Consider the following 21,656-nt stretch of genomic DNA (forward strand, 5'->3'; position numbering starts at 1 on the left):
GGAAACATGCAACAATTTGCTCATATCATGCCAAAATGATTTACTAATGACAGCAAATTACCTGTCGTTCCGATTTCCATTCATGAGGTCCCTGCCCGGTTTACTCCCCGGATCACAGATGTCAAATGTCAGGAACTCTTGCTTGGTTCAATCTGGTTTATCGGCAGTTCACAACACCGCACAGGCGATGCAACCGAGTTGTTACGGGTTCCCCCGAATTCTCTTCTCTGCTCACTGTCAAACGGGCCCCTTTTCCAGTCCCTTTGGATGAGTGTCTTCCGTGTCCCGGTGTCTGCAAGTCGATCAAGGTATCCAATCAGAATTCACTGCCACGGCGATACTTGCTCGAGCCTCAACGACGATGATAAACTAGCCAGCTGTTAGATTAGCAAATGGATTGAGACAAGCATAGCTAACAGACAATGTCAAGATATCATAATTGCAGATTCAATGGGCTCTTTAGTTTATTACCAGTTTACTGAATAAAAATCTTATAAATTCAGTTTTACATCCAGAAGAAATCGAGTTTAAGGCTTGCTAGTTGGCGATAATTAGCTATCTAGTCATCTAGCTACCTACGACTACTAGTTCGAATTCTCATCCGACAATAGACAGCTACTTATCACTCAAAGTCTGCTAACGATAGGCAGCTTGCACCCGTTTTGATGTGCAGCCTTGTTTCCACTGATGTCACTTTCCAACAGCGGCCAGCCTCGCTGTTTCTAGGCTGTCAACTCCCGGTTGCATTCGCCGATATGACCAAGATTTTCATCCCGGTTGCCTGTGCTCAACTCTGTAGGGCTCTGACCAACTAAATATGGTGAAGTTACTACTCTGACACCGACAGGAAGAGGTGGGTTCTATCTCAAATAGGAAACGCCAAACGTCAAAATGAAGCACTTCGCCCAAAGACAGTACAGTATGAAGATAGGCAGAAACTGCTTCTACACTAGAAATCCCCGATCACGTTAGCTAGCTAAGCTCATGCGCAGAAACACGTCATCGGGTCTAACGGTTGTCTCGCGCACGTGCACGCCGTCAATCAAAGACACCCCCCTCAATGTTATTTTGGACGAAAATGAAAACGAATCAGTTTGTCACTTTCACGAGGTCTGAATAAAAACATGTTCAATTACTTAAGACATTGAATCGAATCTAGGTTGTGCCTTTAGATTTCGAAAAATTAACAACTAAGGAAGCCCGGCCTGGTCTGCCTGACCAGTTTCGCAAGCGTTCCTGCAAGTCTCGCGATGTTGAGCCTCAGTTTACAAACTCTGTGCTTTGACTTTAGCCAATGGGAATAAATCATATTCCAGTAACACAGAGAACATCTCAGTTCTTACGTCAAAATGTTTCCCTTTTCCTCTCTGTAGACTGACATACATTTGTTTTAAATCTATTAAGGTTTCAGATAGTGGTTGGAGCTTTCTGATGTGATTTAGGCTACAGATATACAATTGGGTTTTCCAGGACTGACCATAAATGCATTACGTTTGTCTGTATGCAACAAAAATCAACAAGAGTAATAAAAAACAAATGTATTTTCTTTAAAAAATAGCCCTCCCCAACAGAGTCCCCATACTATTACATCATACAGAGCCAAAATAAGTTGCTTCCATGTCCTTTCATTCAACCAATTGAGAAGTGCTATGACAAGGACTGTTCTTGATCAGTGGCTTTTATATTGCTTAGTCAGTGAGGCTGGGTGGAGCGGATTCGCTTGTGTCCTCATCATGATGCTTTTCCCAAGGTAATTCCATGTTCTCCCCTGTTGCAAGGTGCTTTGTGTCTTCAGTGAGTGAAGATAAGAACTGCATCTGGATCAGTGTTGCTGGGCTTACCCAAGCTGAATTTGAACACAGAGGGGCCGGGGACTAACCCTAACTGCAAAGGCCCCGCTACATTGGTGAGCCCAAATTCATTACAGGTTATATACAAATCACCTTGGACACGTGGGGTCAGTAAAATGGTGTACAAAAGCATTTTGAGTGCGTAAGTCCATAAACATGAATCCCCAAAACATTGGCATATCATTAAATCTCTATCGTCATTCCCTTCCAACTTAAAAGGTGCTCTACCACCCATCAGACATGATTGGTGGCGCTTGAAGGCCAAGAAGTGAAAGTTGTCAGACTACTTTTCACATAGTACCCCCTTGAGGATACACTCTGACACTACTCATCACAACAATACCGAAAACAGCCTTTCAGTTCACCGTTTACACAACTGAAGCTATGACTGACAGGCAAAAGTGAGCGTAATAAGCTCCTATCTCTAGGAAAACAGAAAGAAGGTGGCTCAGAATATCCAGTCATAATAAAAATGTGTTACATGCGTTTCATAAAGTCAGAAAGTGATCAGAAGTGAAGGCAGGGCATATTGAGTAAGTACCCCCCCAAATAACCTGTGTCGCAAACCCCTATCTGTGTTGTCCATGCACACAGCGCACCAATGGGGGATCATACACTAGGCTGGGAGGAGGGGAGCTGAGGCAGAGGGTTGAGCGGGGTATGGATAGGGGGAAAAAGGGTGGTGGTGTTGGAAGTAGGGGGCAAGTATTCATGTGGGGCTTTTAAGGGGGGGAAGTGCATGCGTGGAGGCAGCTCGGTACACACTCAGGAGGAGAATGTGAGGGGGCATGAGTGTGCTTGTGTTGATCGACGCTGTGGTCCATGTTTGTAGGTAGGACAAGCTATGTACAAAATGTTTTAAAAAAAAGGCGCTATGTGTGCGTACAGTGTGTGTGTAGGTGTATGTCAACTTAGTGTATTGGTGTGTACGTCGTCCCCATTGACATAGGTTGGAATGTGTAGCTAGAATGTGTAGAATGATCATATAGCCAAGGTCAAGTGCTAAAAGTGAGGGAGAAACACTTTTCATTCAGTGTTCTCTGGCCCACATCTTTTTGCTGCTTTCACACCTACAAAGACAAGATAAAGACCTTGTATTGCTACTGTTACGCTTGGTTCAGCAAGCTTAGAGGTTGTAGGTGTGAGAATATGTATTATGTAGGTAGGTGGGGGGGGGGGGGGGGGGGGGGGTGTAGACCTGTGTGTGAAGGCTGAGGGAAGACAAATCTGCCCATTCTGAAGTAACATAAACCAATCAGGTAAAGAAAGTGCCTCGTAATCCCTTTCGCAGAGTAAATGCATTCTGACAAAGATTATCTTCCTGTTTACATAAGTGCCCCTTTTCCATTGGTAGGCATCACATTAGGCTGGTTAATAATAATAATGCTGGTTTAGGTGCATGGGGTGTGAGTATATTCAAGTATATTCAATACACTCAATGCAATGGTCCCTCTAACTTCTACATTGGCCTCTCTCTACTGGCTAATTTTAAGAGGAGACTCCCCAACCTGCACAGATACAGTGAAGGACTTAAGTCTCATGTATCTACGATATAATACACCTGCTCTTACTATCTCTGCTCTATTTCCACTATTACGAGCAGAGGGCTAGCCTCACACAGACACTTCATATTAGGTGCAGGGTGGGCGGCATTGACTACATGCTAATTTCTAAGTGCTAAGTGCTAAAGTACCATACATCCCGTAGCGCGCCTCAAGGCCATAAAAAAATAAAATGGCAACACAAGAATGGAGTTCATGATAAAAAAATGTAAACGATTATAAGTGTGTCCTTTTTGTCGCCCTTCCCTCGCACAGGGGTCCCCATGACTCCTGTTGTACCAGGGGCTTGGAACAGAACACTGGCATCCGCCGTGCGGATAGGTAAGAGGCAGCATTGTGGTGGCAGTCAAAAGTCTCGGGGCAGCTCAGCGCCCGTTTTCCTCCCCTCCGTATTGCATACATAGGAGTGTGGAAGGTCGCATACAATAATACCCTCCCCCCCCCCCCCTCTTCTTTAAAAAAAAAGTCAACATAAAAACACACAGTCCTGGTAAAGTAAATACAAATAAACACTTAATAATATCAACAATGATAATAATAACCGTTGTGCAGGACGCTGCAGAGTCTGCCTGGGTTGATCAGGTGAGGGATGTATAGTTCTGGTACTGGGGTGGTTTGGCTGTGGTGGGTCAGTCAAGAGAGGGTATGTGGAGTGTGTGGGTGGTCACAGCCATGGAGGGAGGAGGAGAGGTGGAAGGCTTCCAGTGGGCTCCCGGGCCCCTCACCGAGGGATGGTGAGTCTTAAGGACAGTGGTGGTGATGGTGGTGTGGGGTGGTGCTCAGGCGAAGTACATGGTCCTCAGCGTGTCGTGGTGAATCTGCACCGCCTTGGCCAGAGCCTGGGGGTCCCGACCGTTACTCTGCCCAGAGACATGGCTGCCCTCCCCACTACAGTAAGGACAGAAAGACACAGGACGCAATAAGTACCGAATAAGATCCAGAAATGATATGGTGCTTATCTTCTTCATTCATTTTAGGTTGAGGCATACAGCTGGATCTACACAACAGATGGCATGGAACTTGAATTCATCTTAACAATTAGACTACATTTGAAGTCTTAAACATCTGACAACAGATTTAAGTGGAACGTCCCTTTAAACGTTAACTAGACCACCATGCTCACCTGTCGTGCTCCTTGTCCACCAGATGGTAGCGGGCACGGAAGGCCACGAGGCGGGCATAGTAGGCTGGCGCGGGGATGGAGACGGAGCGGGTACAGCGCACGTAGGTGTGGCACAGCTGGTAGGTGAGGATTTGCAGCTCGTCTGCGGTGAAACGATTGTCGTCCCACAGGACGTAGTAATGCGAGGGCCGACTAGTCCCCTGCAGAGTGGGCAGACCATTTCAACACTCAAGAGGGGGAGGATTACTTGAAAACATGAATAACTAGTATTAGGGCCCTGTGTTTTGCCTGGATTTTAACCTTTTGTTTAAAGCTTTAACTTCAAACTGTCCGCTTTTCATGTCAGGTGGTCCAGCATCATCCTCAGACAATTGTTTAATCTTTGGTGTAATTCTCATTCATGAATAAGGCTTAAAATACAGAATCAAATCTTGCTATGTCACATGATTGTGCCAATCACAGGGCCCTAACTATATGTTTTTAAACCTGCTCTTTTAAAGTTTTTCATATGCACCGTTTTAACTTACATTCATTGTTATGTTTTATGTTGTGTATCGTGTAAATATATGCATGCTGCTTTGTTGGAGATCACTCTCAATGTGATTTCTCAATGTGATTTCTATGGTTAAATAAATAATAAAAGTATACAAATTAAATAACCATGGAGCCACAAAGGAGCGTTAAAGAGCTGTATGTGACTCAAGAGCCAGGAGGTTTAGAATGGCTCAGGTTAGACAAACACAGCTGGACAGCAGCAGGAAGCTCCTCCCCACTCACCTGTATACCCGCGTGACTGCAAAGGTAGAAGTCAAACTCAAATGGGTGAGTGATGCTGGTGTCCACTGTGGTCCCTGCAGGAATGTTACCACTCTTCCCGATCTACAGAAAAAGACAATACAGGACAACGATATTTCATTACAACCGCAGACCACATCAAATAAGCTCACAGGCCGCATTTGGCCCGCGTGCCGATAGTTTGAGACCCCTGTTCTAGATTGAAACCTATAAAGCATGATATAGTTATGGTTAGAATAGCTCTGACTGTTGACTCACTCTCTCAGACTTGTCGGCACAGAAGAGGCGTGTGTGGTGGCGCTTCTGGACCACGATGTAGGTGATACCAGGCTGGTAGTCCTTCTCCAGCTTGATGCACGCATCCCTGATGGCCAGAAGCTCATAGTGGAGTATCTATGCAAAAAATATATATAATTTACTCGTTATCTGTCCAAATGATATCTTTAGAGGTAGTTGCATTGCTCCTCTCTTTCTATAACTCTTCCCAGTATTGTGTATTATTGTCACGCTATACTATATCAAATCATACTTATTCAGAGATGAACTACGTACCATTACTTTACTGCTATAAACTACTAGTCCTATTGGTCAAAGTGATGGAAAATATAGTGATCTGGCCAATCCAACGCTGTCACTTATAAATAATGAAAAATGGATCCCCATCTCTATTGACAACCATTTATAACCCCCAGCGACAGAGACCAGTAAGTACCTGTGGCAGCTGCCCCTCAGGCACTCCGTCCCTGTAGAAGATAATCCTGGTCGGCTTGAAGCGGGTCGACTTGTAGAACTGGATCAGCAGCTCTCGCACCATGTAAGAAAGGTCTTCGATAATCTCCTGTCTGGGCCTCTGGACCCTGACTGTGGCACAGTACCTGCTGGGGTGGGCGTCCATACTGCCTACCACCTGGAGGGAGAGAAAATTAAAAAAAATAGGAGAGAGGGATGAGAATAAAAGAGAAATGAGGGGACTAGCCATGCAGACACAGACTAGGGCCTGTATTCAGAAAGCATCTCAGAGTAAGAGTGATGATCTATGATCTGGTCCCCCCTGTCCACGTAAATCTTATTCACTATTAGCCAAAAGGCAACTGATCCTATATCAGCGCTACTACTCAGACTCTTTGTGAATCCAGGCCCAAAACTCAGAAACCACTCCTAAAAATCAAAAACTTTGAAAATACAGAGATGAGCTGAAAAATAAAGATTGACGACCCAAAACATCAATATTTAATTCAGTGTTCTATGATTCACCTCTAGCCAATGATACAACGTGAGCACTAGCATCCTCTAGAGGCACAGGATAGGCGGTGTGGGAAGCTCTGTGTCGTCAGTATCTATAACAGTAACCTTGTAGCCTTACGCCTTGTTATTGTGAGAAAAACGGTCATCCTTCCTGACCGCCTCTGTAAGCGCAGACACACACCCACAGAAGCACATACAGACGCATACAGAGGTCTGTGTGACTCAACAGCCTGTCATGATCGCTTGGCAACCACACAGCCAACCACAGCCAGGCCCGGGTTGCGAGGATCGGGGTGACGTCATTTCTTCCCTGTCTGAGTCAGTGCTGAGCCATTCTCTTCCCCACCTCTTCTTCTCTTCCCTCCCTCTTAAAATGTGATGTACTCTTAATACATAATAATTTGTGTTAACATTGTGTAGTGGTAGTATTGGAGAAGCAGCCTTACAGCGGTAATGGAGGGTTTCTTCCCATCTCCAGCAGGGGGGTGTGTTACATCGGCCCCCAGGAAGATGACAGGCTCCTGGAACACTGCTGACCTGTGAGACAGGAAGGGAGAAGGGACAAATGTCTGATTTTAAAGAGTGCTCATATACATGAATGCGTTTCCACCCAGAGCACATTAAGACCAAGTTCGTATCCATTAGGTACCAAACGCAACAAAACAAACTGAAAAAGGAAGGGACTTTGCATGCCATAATGAACCCAACCCAGTGGAGAGAGTTGGTGAAAGTTTACCGTTGGTGGGGCACCAGGATATTGTTGATTCCCCCCAGCTTGACGTTGATCTTGAGGCAGAGGTTGGAGAGGGTCTGGGGAGACGTCTTCACCACGTTCTTCACCTGGACACACTGAGTGGCCATTCCTAGGAGAGTGTCTCCCACCCTCTTCACCTCCGCTACACAGGACCAGTAACAGGCAGAAATTAAGTACAGATCCATAAATGCTAAACGGAAGCTATTATACATGGAGTACAAAACATTAAGAACACGTTCCTAATATCGAGATGGCTGGATGTCTTTTCGGTGGTGGACCATTCTTGATACACACGGGAAAGTAATTGCAATGATGAGATAGATCTTATTTGTTTTATTATCTTGCTGTCATACTGCGTTCAACAGTGTTCGATCTTGCCTAGCTATCTTGTATCAAGAGGACCACAATGGAAATAAGTCCCAGACTTTGTGTGTTATCCTCCATGATTTTACTCATGTGCACGTATGGTTTCTTCAAGTTTTGTGTGTGCTTGTTTTCTTTTTAAATGGTCAAATATATATATATTTTTTTATTAAAAAAATGTTAAGTGCTGAATGTGGAAAACCCAGCAGCGTTGCAGTTCTTGACACAAACCGGTGCACCTGGCACCTACTACCATACCCCGTTCAAAGGAACTCTTTTGTCTTGCTCATTCACACTGAACGGCACACATACATAATCCATGTCTCAATTGTCTTAAGGCTTAAAAATCCTTCTTTAACCGGTCTCCTCCCCATCATCTACCTACACGGATTTATGAAAAATGTTCTGTAATATTTTCAATTGTTCAATATTCTATGTCACGTATGTGTTATGCATTTTAAATTATATGCAATTATTAGTCATGTAAATCCTGCATTTCTTCAGTTTTATCTGTGAACAAGAATAAATCAACTCAAACTCAGCATGAATAAGGCCAATCTTACCATAGACGGGGGTCTTTCCAGGTAGGATGACGATGATAAGTTGCAGTCCAGAGTAGGTGTTCTTCAGGTGCCTGAACATAGGCTCCACACTGTCAGCTCCCTGGGCGTATTTACAGAAACACGGCTGGCCCTGGATGGGCATCCCAGCATCCTTGGAGATCTTACGCAGCTGGTCTGTGAAGTTCCTGAGGAGAATGGTGAACATTTTTTGTTAGGAAAGGAACCTGGTTCACATGGTGGTGCTGTCTGCGGAGTCCAGGACTGTGTTTATTAAGCACCAAACGGAAGACAATGCACTGAAACAGGGATGTATTATCTGGATTTCTCCAACAGAATGCTCATATCCAATTGCAAAACATTTTAGAACGTTTCCCATAGTGTGCACTAATGAACACAACCCATACATACCACAGCAAGTAAATCTTGAAATATAAAACAAATAACACTATTCTAACACACAAAACTACCTAGAAAAGCAAATATTTTATCTTTAGATATTGTTGCACTGACAGGAATCTCTAATACGATGCCTGAAGATACCCACACTAACCCGACTCCCAGAAGGGTACTTACTTGAGCACCTCCTCCCGACACTGTTTCTGGGGGGCGAAGCAGGCGATGGCCCACACCTTGATCTCAATACCGTTGTAGAACTGCTTTCCCCTCATGTCCCACACCCCTTGGTTGGGCGTGGCGATGGCCCGGTTCTGTGAGGTGGAACAGGTGGGAGACAAAAGCTTCAGAACCAGATCAATGTCAGGGCTGTTTGCACTCTGTGAAATCCACAACTACTATAGTGGGGACTGACTTCTGAAGCCTGGTTTGATATAGAGTGGTGAGCAGGAACTCTGTGGACTCTGTGTCCGGAAGTAATTTAGTCATTCATCGTAGCCGTTGGTGCTCTGTCGAGTTGCTATTTTCTTGGGTTTTCTCGTGTCAATTAACTTGTGGCATTCCTGGATTACTCATAAAACTAACAAGGTCTGATTTAAATCAACAGTATTCAGTTTATAAAAAGGTTAAGGGTACAAGACTGTGTACATGGCTGTGTTGGCAAAATCACTACATATCCCCTCAAGCAAAGCGGGGAGAGGCTACCCGTTGTCACAGTTCCAAGACCTGTCAGAAACGTCCAGCTAAACCTACGCCAATGACGCCGGTGGATCTCAAAACTGAACTTGGATCCGCGTTAAGTAGAAATGATATTCTTCACCACAGTTGTCTTACGGCAGATCGAACCAGCCATGACTATTCAACAACACAATAAATAATTATATTTTTTCCCCCCAAGTTTCTTTCCAGCGAATTTCTTAGTTACATGATTGTATAACTAGCAAAGGAGTTTTGAAGTTGAGGGTACAGTATTTATGAAGTTTGGCAATGAGGACGAAAACTAACAGGATATAGCTGGGCGCACATGCACACGACATTAATTCAGGAGATGAATTGCAGTTTTTATACCCTGATATCAGGAAATGGCAGCGAAAAGTTTGATTAAACAATTCAGAGACTAAAACGAATACGTCAGATGACATATTTAAGGAGAGCGAATCGATATACAATCCCGAAATCAGCAGTAACTGTCAATCGTAAAACAAATCTTAAAAAACGATGTTTGAGTGAACATGAATCCAGAAAATGAATGGTGAAGTCCTCCTCACCACTCTATAGCCTACTGGTGAGTAGCTGTGTGGGCTACTCCTGCTGTTACTGTCATATACACTACCGTTCAAAAGTTTGGGGTCACTTAGAAAATGTCCTTGTTTTTGAAAGAAAAGCACATTTTTGGTCCATTAAAATAACATCAAATTGATCAGAAATACAGTGTACACTGACTATTGTAGCTGGAAATGGCTGATTTTGAATGGAATATCTACATAGGCGTACAGAGGCGCATTATCAGCAACCATCACTCCTGTGTTCCAATGGCACGTTGTGCACTGGGGCCTCCCACTCCTCTTTCTATTCTGGTTAGAGCCAGTATGCGCTGTTCTGTACACCGCGTTGTACGAAATCTTAAGTTTCTTGGCAATTTCTCGCATGGAATAGCCTTAATTTCTCAGAACAAGAATAGACTGACGAGTTTCATAAGAAAGTCTTTGTTTCTGGCCATTTTGAGCCTGTAATCAAACCCACAAATACTGATGCTCCAGATACTCAACTAGTCTAAAGAAGGCCAGTTTCATTGATTCTTTAATTAGAACAACAGTTTTCAGCTGTGCTAACATAATTGCAAAAGGGTTTTCTAATGATCAATTAGCCTTTTAAAATTACAAACTTGGATTAGCTAACACAACGTGCCATTGGAACACAGGAGTGATGGTTGCTGATAATGGGTCTCTGTACACCTATGTAGATATTCCTTTAAAATCAGCTGTTTCCAGCTACAATAGTCATTTACAACATTGACAATGTGACAAAACAAATTGCTTTTCTTTCAAAAACAAGGACATTTCTAAGTGACCCCAAACTTTCGAACGGTAGTGTGTATATATATCTGGACAGTAAATTGTGCTAAAAGAATTGAGCCCAATGCGAGTAGCAAATTAATTACTCCTCCATTTACCCTGCTGGACCAAGTACACAGCATTTTTATTTTTTGCACTAAGTACACAGAATTGAAAGGATGCTTAATGTGGCTGTACTAGAAGCGTGATGTCTCTTACCCGTCCTCCATACTGTAGGATAGGGGCAGGCAGCACCCTTCCCGTCACCTCCGCCATCTCATCCTTCACCTTGATCCCAAACTCCTGGATGTACGGGTCCAGGTTAAAGTTGGCATTTTTCATCTGTGGACAGACGGGGACAACAGATAGGATATGTGTTATTCATTCTCTCGTGTCACATTCACACTGCACAATGCTGTGCTGTCAATTCACATCTAATCTGTGGAGAAAATAATAGGAAGTAATTTACTATGTAAAATCTTTTCCCTCAAGTCTAGTAGTAGTGTGTTCATCTGTGTTGGATGGTCTGTTAAATTCATTAATGCCAATTCTCATGCTCATAGCTGGTAGTTTCGCATTGCAGCCTCCAGCCACCAGGCGACACCACTGACTCACCAGCCGGCTGATCTCCTCCTGTCTGTCAGGTGCAGAGCGAGCCGTGGCTTTGATCATAGTGGACGTCTGATTATCTGTCAGTTTCTTGATGCAGCGCTGCCCTGCTACTATGTTACACACCTGCAGGGACACAAAACCAAAAACCATTGAGCATATTATATAAGCAGGAATTTCCTTCTCAAGTACAGAAAGCAACTGGATTGGATTGAATGTTTCTTACCTCCAGGGGCAGGTAGGTGTGCTTCTGCTCCTGTCCCACCTGGAGGCAGGGCAGGTGGGGATACTTGAGCTGCAGATTGTACTTCTGCTTGAAGTACTGAGCTACCGTACATTCTACTGTCTGTCCACTCTCAAGCTGCAGGGGAAATCTGGTAGGGAATGTGTGATAAAGGTGTTAAATGACTAACACAGCTACCTGAGAATAGTCACACCTCACATTGATGCAAGCGCCTCGAGAAAACCACTGGTGTCTTCGCTAAATGCTAGAAAAAATGTGGATAATAAAAAAACATCCATCCTTGTCACGGACCATATCTGTACTCAGAATCACAAAGACCAATATCCCAACTGACACAGGTGATTTATGGGTCATGACTTTTATTGGAATTCTCTCAGACATATCATCCACCCAAAACATCCCTTCTCCGGGGAGCATCAGTAGGGTCAACCGTGTGACGCTACTCACGTCTGGTGGCTGGCGGGGCGTCGCGTGACGTTGCAGACGCGGTACTTCCTCTTCATCTGACCGCAGTGGGTCACCTCCACCTTCAGACCTGGTAACGCCCACCGACAGCAGGGCACAGACACACACAAAGATAAGAGCCAGCAGTAGTGACGGCACGGGGACAGACGTAGATGGGCAGAGGGTGGAGGAGAAGGGAAGGACATCAGAGTTCTCCCCATAGGCTGTGTGCACAGAGGCGCTGCTGCACCAGTCTTTCAGTCGTTCACGCTTTACTCTTTAGCGCCATCGTGTGGCCTTTCAAATGTATTTCTTTAGGAAGACTCATACAAAACGTATAATAGTGCTTTCAATCACGCTGTTTTATAGAAATTTAAAACATTCTGGGGAGACTCCTGGGGTAGAAAATAACAGGGGGCGTGGTGGAGAGAAGGACGCATTAGGATGAACGTCAAAGAGAAGGTGGAGAAAAGGAAATGGAGGAGTGAGTGAGTGAGTGAGTCAGAGAAGATAAGATAAGAGAATGAGTGAAGTGAGTGGTGGATGAGTGGAGTGGTGGGAGAAGGAGTGAGTGGTGCGAGAAGGAGTGAGTGGTGCGAGAAGGAGTGAGTGGTGCGAGAAGGAGTGAGTGGTGCGAGAAGGAGTGAGTGGTGCGAGAAGGAGTGAGTGGTGCGAGAAGGAGTGAGTGGTGCGAGAAGGAGTGAGTGGTGCGAGAAGGAGTGAGTGGTGCGAGAAGGAGTGAGTGGTGCGAGAAGGAGTGAGTGGTGCGAGAAGGAGTGAGTGGTGCGAGAAGGAGTGAGTGGTGCGAGAAGGAGTGAGTGGTGCGAGAAGGAGTGATGAGCTGAGTGGTGGAGTGGGGAGTGACGTGAGGGGATCGTCTGAGGGGGTGAGAGGCAGGCGGCATGGCGTGTGGAAGGTACTCACTCACTGTTCAACGGCCCACCTTTGATCTCCTTGGTGAAGCGGACCCTCTGCGAGTCGGTCAGGGTCTTGGGCTGCTCGTCTATGTTGCGGATGTCCAGGACTTCACACATGAACTCGATCACCGGCTGGGCTTTGTAGAAGGCCGTGGCAGACACTAGAGGGAGAGGGGTAAGTAATGCATTCAGTCTGAATGGAAGTGAAGTGCAGCGGAGACAGAAGCCCAGTGGTATAGGATTATGTTATTCCTAAGCATTGGGTTGTGTTCGCTAGGGCATGCAAGGGAAAACATATCTGAAAATGTTTCAGCGGAAAAGGAAAATGAGAGTTTCTTATAGGACAAATCCACTTAGTTCCCGCCTGTTTCGGTCCGTTTTCTTCCATTTGGTGCCTAATGAACACAACCCAATAGTATAGAATGAATTTGTTTCTAAACATTGATCTGCAGTGAATTTTTACACCACACAAAACAGATGTTAAATCATAGACCACTGTGAATGTAACTTTAAGAGCAGACCTAACATTACATTTACATTTAAGTCATTTAGCAGACGCTCTTATCCAGAGCGACTTACAAATTGGTGCATTCACCTTATGATATCCAGTGGAACAACCACTTTACAATAGTGCATCTAACTCTTTTAAGGGGGGGGGGGGGGTTAGAAGGATTACTTTATCCTATCCTAGGTATTCCTTAAAGAGGTGGGGTTTCAGGTGTCTCCGGAAGGTGGTGATTGACTCCGCTGACCTGGCGTCGTGAGGGAGTTTGTTCCACCATTGGGGTGCCAGAGCAGCGAACAGTTTTGACTGGGCTGAGCGGGAACTGTACTTCCTCAGAGGTAGGGAGGCGAGCAGGCCAGAGGTGGATGAACGCAGTGCCCTTGTTTGGGTGTAGGGCCTGATCAGAGCCTGAAGGTACGGAGGTGCCGTTCCCCTCACAGCTCCGTAGGCAAGCACCATGGTCTTGTAGCGGATGCGAGCTTCAACTGGAAGCCAGTGGAGAGAGCGGAGGAGCGTAACATATAACCTCGTGATCAGATTTTCATTCCATCATGTAAATGCAACTTTTTATGCAGGTCTGTGACTTCATGTGACTTCATACCCTCGAGTATATGTTGCCTGGTGGGACTCAGCCGACTCACCATCAATATTGAGCATCATTTTCCACATGGCGGGGCGTACAGACTGATGGAAACCAAACCACACCTCTCTCCCCCCTCCCAGGGGATGGTAGTATCCTTCAGGTGGAGAGAAGAATGATCGTCCCACCGGAGTGTACCTAGATGACAAAAATGACATTATGGAGAATGACTCATTTGAGTCTCAGCACCAGAGCATGACTCAATGTCCAGTAAGTATGTGTCACCTATAAGGCTTCGCAGACATAAGCTCAGAATGATTCAACAGCTTGTCTGATCTAGTCAAGCCTCCAAGTCAATGTCTGATTATTAGATTTAGTTCATGTGACACCTTTACACAGTTCTCAGCTATCAGGCATCTGTTGTTCCTGTCATCTCCTCTAGATATGTAAATATAACAGAATCTAAAACTAAATCGCTGTTCAACAAGTTTGATAGGAATGTCTTGCTATTATTAGAGATTTTTAAAAATCCAAAATAACAAAATATTCACACCTCAAGGCAAACATATGCCTTTCAATCAGTTTGAAGACAACATGCACACAGAGGTGTGTCCTGTGGCGAGTGTGCTGTGTGTTCTGACTGTTTGTGCATCATAGATCCTAGCTTTGCAATTAGCTACACGCTTCTCTGCCCTTGCTTTCATAGTGTGTGCGTTTGCATTTGTGTGTGTGTGTGTGTGTACACTGGTGGATGTGCTTAGTGTACACAGTGTATCGTACCTCATGGAGGCTAGGTGGCGCATGGCCACATCCAGGGCTTGGACAGAGTCCAGGGGGACCTGCAGGCGCCCGCTGACCAGTGTCTCCTGGAGCAGACGCCATGACACCGTGGCCAGGAAGCGGATAGACACCTTGAAGATACGATCCTTCCCCTCCCCGGGGATAGTCACCTCAAAGTCCACCTTCAGGGAGAAAGAGGGGGGATGAGCAAGAGCAGAAAATGGAGCGATGGAGGAGAGTGTAGGCGGAGGGGAGATGGGAGGGGGGTTACAGGATAAAGAAATGGACAGACGGGAGTAGAAGGGGACTTGCTCAAAATGTATAGTACACACTTTCTCTCCCTTATGCCTACCTTCTCACTTCCGATAGGAAGCGCTAGCACCGTATAGATATTCTTCTTGCCGTCGTACACCGGCTTCCTGTCGCCAAAGAGCTGGGGCTTGAAGTGCTGCACCATGTATTCCACCACTTCCCTGCAGGGGGCGACACAGAGTCAAACACACCAGGTTCACCATTTTTATTTTTATTTATTTTTTTATTTCACCTTTATTTAACCAGGTAGGCTAGTTGAGAACAAGTTCTCATTTGCAACTGCGACCTGGCCAAGATAAAGCATAGCAGTGTGAACAGACAACACAGAGTTACACATGGAGTAAACAATAAACAAGTCAATAACATGGTAGAAAAAAAGAGAATCTATATACAATGTGTGCAAAAGGCATGAGGTAGGCAATAAATCGAATCATGGCCATCAGAGGTGACAAAACCACAAAAGACTACCATCTGTCAACAAATGTAGTGGTCCAAATTAAACCCAACATCCTATCAGAAATCTGGATTTAGGATGGGTGTTTTTTTGGGGAGCAGGGAAGACCCGATTGGATTGGTTATGGATCAAGCAGGATACAGCTGGTGAGAGGTGATGGTCTCATGGTCGTGGGGGAATCCCTAGGACAAAGGGAGGTAGCTGTGGGGCCACAGCACCCCTGAATACATGGTGCCTTGGCTTTCGTCTAAGTGTGGGGGTAGAGTGGACGGGTTTGAAAAGGAGAGGTCATGTGGGGTTGACCTTTCGCATGCCTCATGGACCCTTTGTTTGAGAAAAAAAAAACTCCTACTAAGTAAGAACGAAGCAGGAAGCTCTAAGATGTGTTCGGTGTGTGTACTTCGTATGGAACATTTTCATCGGGCAAAGTAAAACTTCGGATTTGACTCAGCTTTTCTGTTAATCAAGTAAAAGAGAGAGAGAGAGAGAAAGAGAGTGAGATGCTTTTTTTGTTGTGGTTCGATATAAAACAGTTGAGTTACACTCTACGAGGTTGTACAAAGGCTGAAATCCTCAGTCAAATCAAAGGAAAGAAACGCAGGCGGCTCAATTGGCCAACCATTGAAATGAATGGAATGGATTGGCCAATGATGACCACCCTACAATGGGGATCTCTCGAAGACCATTAATCATATCCTGGCTAGATAATGGTGGATACTGGACTAGAGAGTCATAGTCATGGTGTGCTAATGAACTGTGAGTCTCTCTCTGAATCATCTTGAGAAGTTGTTTGACCTCTACAGACTTCTACATAGAGTGTGGTCCTCCGAGTTCTGGCTATGGCTCAGTTCTACAGTGCATATTCTGTGGTTCTTAAAAACATTGGGGAAATGTTAGTGATCAAGTGGACCACTGCTTCACTTATAGTTGGGGACACCTGGGTGACAGGTGTTGAGTTGGGTAACCTCAATCCCCAGGCTATTGCCCACAGGGGACGAGGTGTGGTACACGAGACTATGTAGGGTGGCACGTTACTCTACCTGTTGACCCGTCGGGGGCACTTGTCAGGCTTGATGTCCACCTCGTAGTGGAACACGTCCATCTTGGGGATCTCCACCTCAAAGTAGTTGGCCAGCAGCTTGATGGGCTTGCCCACCGTGCCCATGCCCGGCCGGCGGGGTGCCTGGAACACCTGCTGCAGGGGTGGGGGGAAGGGCCCCATGGGCACTGGAGGGGCAGAGGTGTCGGATGGTTAGGCAAGGGCAGAAACGGTAGGGATGTGGGTATGGGAGATGAGGAAATAAATGGAGTAATGAGGAAAGAAAAGTGAGCATGGGCATATGATGATGGGCAGAGAGGGGGGGGGCATGGGCATGTAATGATGGACAGAAAGGGGGGGCATGGACATGTAATGATGGACAGAGAGTGGGGGCATGGGCAGAGAGGGGGCATGTGATGATGGGCAGAGAGAGGGGGCATGAGTGGGATGACGAGTCAGGAAGACATAGAGAGGAAGAAAAGAGCAACAGACGGACAGGAAGGAAAAGTTTGAGCAGCAAAATATGGGGATAAAGAATGAAGGAATGGGTGACACGAGACGAGGATATTGACGAGGGATAATAGCGGGAGAGGGGGGAGAAGGAACAAAGCGATTAGGGTGAGAGGAGGGAGGGTGTGAACGAAAGAGAAGGGGAGAGGGGTGGTTGGTGGTTCAATGAGAATTAAGGGTGAGAGAGAAAAAGAATACATTAGGGCGACGCTGGATACACCAAGCCAGACAGACACTGAAAGAAAGATAGACATTTCCTTAAACACGCAGGCAGGGTGAGAAACTGCTAGCGGAGGAGTAGGCTAGCCTCACAAGGGCTTCTAGTTTGATTTTGTATTGAAAATAATCAAAATGACCTCAGCCTACATGAGATGGAACGATCACAAATTTGCCTTAGTTAGCGATAGTAGCATAGGTATACAATCCAACGGTCACGGGAAGACGACGAAAAGTCTGCATTTGAGATGTTTTCGTTTGACATGAATTCTACTGCTAGCCTCTTTTCAAACATAATTTGAAACTTTGGTACTGAGCAGAGAGTGAATACAATACAAACTGCATGTGCACTAACTAGTGCATTGCAGTGAGGAACACAAGTATGTGAAGTTCAACAGGTGTAGGCCTGGTAAAATGTGAGCCTCCTGCCTTCCTCCCTGCATGAGAGGGGGCCCAGCCCAGCCCTGCCCAGCCCATGTCTTAACCTCTGCTTCCCCAGAGAACAGCCCTCTCACAATCACAACAAAGACCCCAGCTGCCCTCCTCCTCCATCACACAGACAGGGGGGCGAGGGAGAGCCCCCACTACCACACACACAAACACAGGGGTCCCCCCCAACATTCCCAGCCTTACCATGGAGACTCCACAGCAACACTGGCATTGTCATGGAGATCAGGAAACCTGGAGGGGTGGTGGGTGGAGTGGTAGTGTGTGTGTGTGTGTGTGTAGGACCTTGGCCTTTTTCATCCTGAAGCAGCGTTAGTGTTTCCACATTAGGTCTGAGCGGCCTCCTCCCCAGTCATTAACCTCTCTCACATGCGAGGCCTATAGCTGAGCGGAGAGCTTGTGGTTTAAAAGGCAAGCATTGGAAATCCTGTAGTCAAGCATAGCAGTCAGTCAAGGATGTATACGCTCACTAGGCCTTGAAAAAGCAGCCAACTACGGACTGGCAATCTGGCATGATAAACAACTTAAGACTAGGTAGATTCTACTGAAGGTGTGTTTGTTACGCCTACGGCATAAATCTCAACAGTCTTGACACAAAGTAGACTAAACACACTGACACACACGCACAATTGCAGACACACACACGTCACCGGCAGCCCGCCCCAGTGTAGGCAGATGGTGAGAAGTGGAGCCAGGGATCACACATCCCCAGACAATAGCAGTCTTTCCCTGGCACTAGGGCCCATTCCACGTCAACTGTGTGTGTGTTTCTCCCTGGAGTCTGGTTTAGGCCGGGTTCCTTTATCATTGAAACATGGAATTACACACACTATTCCCACATCCATTTCCTGCTGACATCACCAGAGATGATCCCGTGTCTAATAGTTGTCTGGAATGGTGATATAGCCAAGAGTTAACTATTTATAGGTTTAGGTTCAGATAAGTATTCAAACTGTCCTGAGGTACAGGTATAAAACATTCTAGTAGCTTAACTCTAGTCTTGAGGACAGAGTAGGACAGAGTCAGTGTTAAATGGGGCAGTGCAGTCAAACACGTGATTTTCCTGTGTTTTTTTTAATATTTCCTCACTGAGGTTGGAAAAATTCTGATAATGCATTTTAGTGTAAGAGCTGTTTGAAAAGACCGCCTGAAATGTCAGCTTGTTTGGCTGGGTGGGGTTTTTGGACCGCCCGGTGACATCAGATGGTATAAGCTAATAGGCCAGTAGCAAAGACAGTTTGTCCTTCTCGCTGCCAATAAGAGCTATTTTTCAGGTTATACATCCTTCCCATTAGGCTCCTCCAATTAGGCCCCACTCCCAGTCAGTCCTAGCTAAATATTTGCTTGAGCGATTACATTTTTCTAAGAAGCTATTTTCGTTCATTTTTTACCATTTTAATTTAAATCAATCACAGTAAGGTACTTAATTGCTTGCCAGAAATGATTTGATATTGAGATTAAAGGTCCAATGCAGCAATTTTAAGGAAACTCCAACTATAATTTTGGTATTTGTTTCATCATTCCACTGTTGATACAGTCCCAAAATGTTTTGCATGTCAGCAATCAAGTTTTCAAGATATAGACCTTTCAAAATACAGAATGTGTCACAGTATGCTGCGTTTTGCATCATATGATCAACAGTGGACTAATGAAACAAATACCAAAAGATAGATTGAGCGGAATTTTCCTTTATGTGTTACTGATTAACTGACTAATATTAATGTGTAAATGGTGTCCTATAGGATGTTCAGTAAAATCCTACTAGTCCCAAATCTGGGGGCCAGTCAGTCAATGTAGTTGAGTAAAGATACACAACAAAGAATATGTAGCTTTGGTCAGAGAAGAAGACTTCTGGAGATGGGCGGGTCTGGGGGTCATTAGCTGTTTGTCCCCCTCCCCCCCTCTAAAAACAAACAACTCCATACTTAAGTGTCAACAAGCTGTCAAACGATAGGCCTACTCCATTTGAATGACAGTACATTTTTGCAAACATAACTGTGATTTACACTAATACCCGGGGACCATTGATTATGCACAGACTGGACTTCAGACCAGACTAAAGCACAGCGTCATAATATCACAGGTCATCATAATATTTAGAGTTGTATGGCTGTCTGCCCACTTTAACTAAGTAACAAAAGTGAAACACCACGTGCTTTTTGATATGCCATAACTAGCCTTTCGTGAACTAACACTGACACTTGACTCCCCCCTCTAACCCTAACCCCCCCACCGCTACTAGCACGGACTTTGCTGAGAACTCCTTTGAGGAAAAATGTACGTACTATGACTAAGATATGTGGCTTTCCCACCTAGCTATTTTAAGATGAATACATTAACTGTAAGTCGCTCTGGATAAGAGGGTCTGCTAAATTACTAAAATGTAAATAACTCTAGCATTACCCAATATGAACATTAAATTGGAATGACCTTGATGTAAAAATGTTGGCACCAAAGGTTCCATGGAGGTGTGGTTTAATTTCTATAGCATGTACTAATCTAAATAATAATAATGGGGCGGCAGGTAGTCTCGATCGTTGGACTAGTAACCGAAAGGTTGCTAGATTGAATCCCTGAGCTGACATGGTAAAGATCTGTCGTTCTGCCCCGGAACAAGGCAGTTAACCCGCTGTTCCTAGGCCGTCATTGAAAATAAGAATTTGTTCTTAACTGACCTACCTAGTTAAATAAATGTAAAAATATATATTTTTTATTTTATTTTAAAAAATCACAACGTAAGTCCAATAGCCACTCATTGCAGTATTCAAATACATAACTAATTGTGGTGTTCACATAGACTTGAGTTAGTTCATTGTGGATTCATTTTGGTGGCGTGTGAATACATAACATTTGGATCAGTGCACTTTTCTATCATTCTAAAAATGTATGTAGAACAGACTGCCAAAACAGACAGTCTCGTATTTGGGGTGTGTGAGTGAGAGGGGTGCTGACTAGTGAAGGCGGGCTTTACCTCGTGTCTCCACGCCAGAGATTCCCACGGCCCCCTGCCCCCGCCCCTGACCCTGGACATTGTCAGTGCACCAAAAGACCCGTATCTCGCTATGATAAGTAATTTCGAATAGTGCACGAGCTATGGTTGAAAAAGACCCACAATCGTTGTGATGGACGGGGTTTTCAGCCAGCCAGCTAGCATAAGAGAATGCTGCACCAGATATGACGCCCGTTTTCAAAAATGTGGGCAATTGCATGTTACCATCTGCTGCTATAGCTGAAGATAAGCAACAATTCAACCCCTGACAGAGAAAAGAGAGAGACCTACCAGCGCCAGACGGTCCCGGCTCCATCCCATCCACTTAACCGCGCGGGCACTAGACAGTCCAGGGTTCTATGGCCACAGCGCCGGCCCTTTCAGGCTGGAAGAGTTTCAGACTTCCAGCCCCCTCCTCTCGGCGTGTAGTCTTCTCCGTACTGGCTAAACCCCCACCCCTTCCAGTACCCCCAGACACACAGAGTTGTAACGACAAAAGCTGCCTGTCTGATAACCCAAAAACCGCTGCTGAACGGCTCTTGTGTGATACCTTGCGTCGTTCTTCTTTCCACCGGGTTGAACGCTCTTTGCCTGGCCTGATAAGATTGTCCGTGGCACTATGCTTTCTTATCGGTCTGTTATGCTCCTGCTCACCGTTCAAGCACGATTCTCCAGCGGAACAAAAAAGGGCCAGCCCCCCCCTTCTGTAACCTCTTCTTTGACGTCCCAAGGATGTTGCATTCTGTAGACGAATTGTTGTAGTCGCCCTCTACTGGAGGCGGCTGTACGGGTTATCTTGGTGTAGCAGCTGAGCTGTACATGGTTAGTGCTATCCGGAATTCTTGGGACGTCCTTACCCTACCAGCGTTTCCCAAACTTGGTCCTGGGTACCCAAAGGGGTGCACGTT

At 45.4% G+C, this 21,656-nt stretch overlaps 2 protein-coding genes across 6 annotated transcripts in view; both read right to left on the reverse strand.

Annotated features, from left to right (window-relative positions):
* LOC139564058 (protein argonaute-3) overlaps positions 1–1,433 on the reverse strand; it is a 49,306-nt gene extending 47,873 nt beyond the window's left edge. For both annotated transcript variants that reach the window (XM_071383278.1, XM_071383277.1), the window contains exon 1: positions 62–1,433. In XM_071383278.1, the coding sequence (XP_071239379.1) occupies positions 62–80 (19 nt within the window). In that variant the 5' untranslated portion in view covers positions 81–1,433. The remainder of the gene's footprint in view (positions 1–61) is intronic.
* Positions 1,434–1,523: 90 nt separating this feature from the next.
* ago1 (argonaute RISC component 1) lies at positions 1,524–21,633 on the reverse strand. 4 transcript variants are annotated; one of them, XM_071383274.1, is made up of 19 exons: positions 21,040–21,633; positions 16,588–16,774; positions 15,134–15,254; positions 14,782–14,963; positions 14,063–14,199; positions 12,928–13,077; positions 12,003–12,090; positions 11,538–11,685; positions 11,318–11,437; positions 10,922–11,044; positions 8,829–8,992; positions 8,256–8,440; positions 7,312–7,471; positions 7,022–7,112; positions 6,043–6,237; positions 5,589–5,723; positions 5,313–5,414; positions 4,536–4,735; positions 1,524–4,300 (listed from the first exon to the last, which is right to left on the reverse strand). In XM_071383274.1, the coding sequence occupies exons 1-19, from the start codon at positions 21,062–21,064 to the stop codon at positions 4,192–4,194; spliced, it is 2,622 nt and encodes an 873-aa protein (XP_071239375.1). In that variant the 5' UTR covers positions 21,065–21,633; the 3' UTR covers positions 1,524–4,191. The 4 variants fall into 4 exon arrangements, with proteins under 4 accessions (XP_071239375.1, XP_071239374.1, XP_071239376.1 ...); XM_071383273.1 differs by having other exon boundaries at positions 12,003–12,107; positions 12,924–13,077; XM_071383275.1 differs by having other exon boundaries at positions 12,943–13,077; positions 21,040–21,632.
* Positions 21,634–21,656: the final 23 nt, after the last annotated feature.

Source organism: Salvelinus alpinus, chromosome 35 (genome assembly GCF_045679555.1).
Source record: "Salvelinus alpinus chromosome 35, SLU_Salpinus.1, whole genome shotgun sequence".
Classification (NCBI taxonomy): domain Eukaryota; kingdom Metazoa; phylum Chordata; class Actinopteri; order Salmoniformes; family Salmonidae; genus Salvelinus; species Salvelinus alpinus.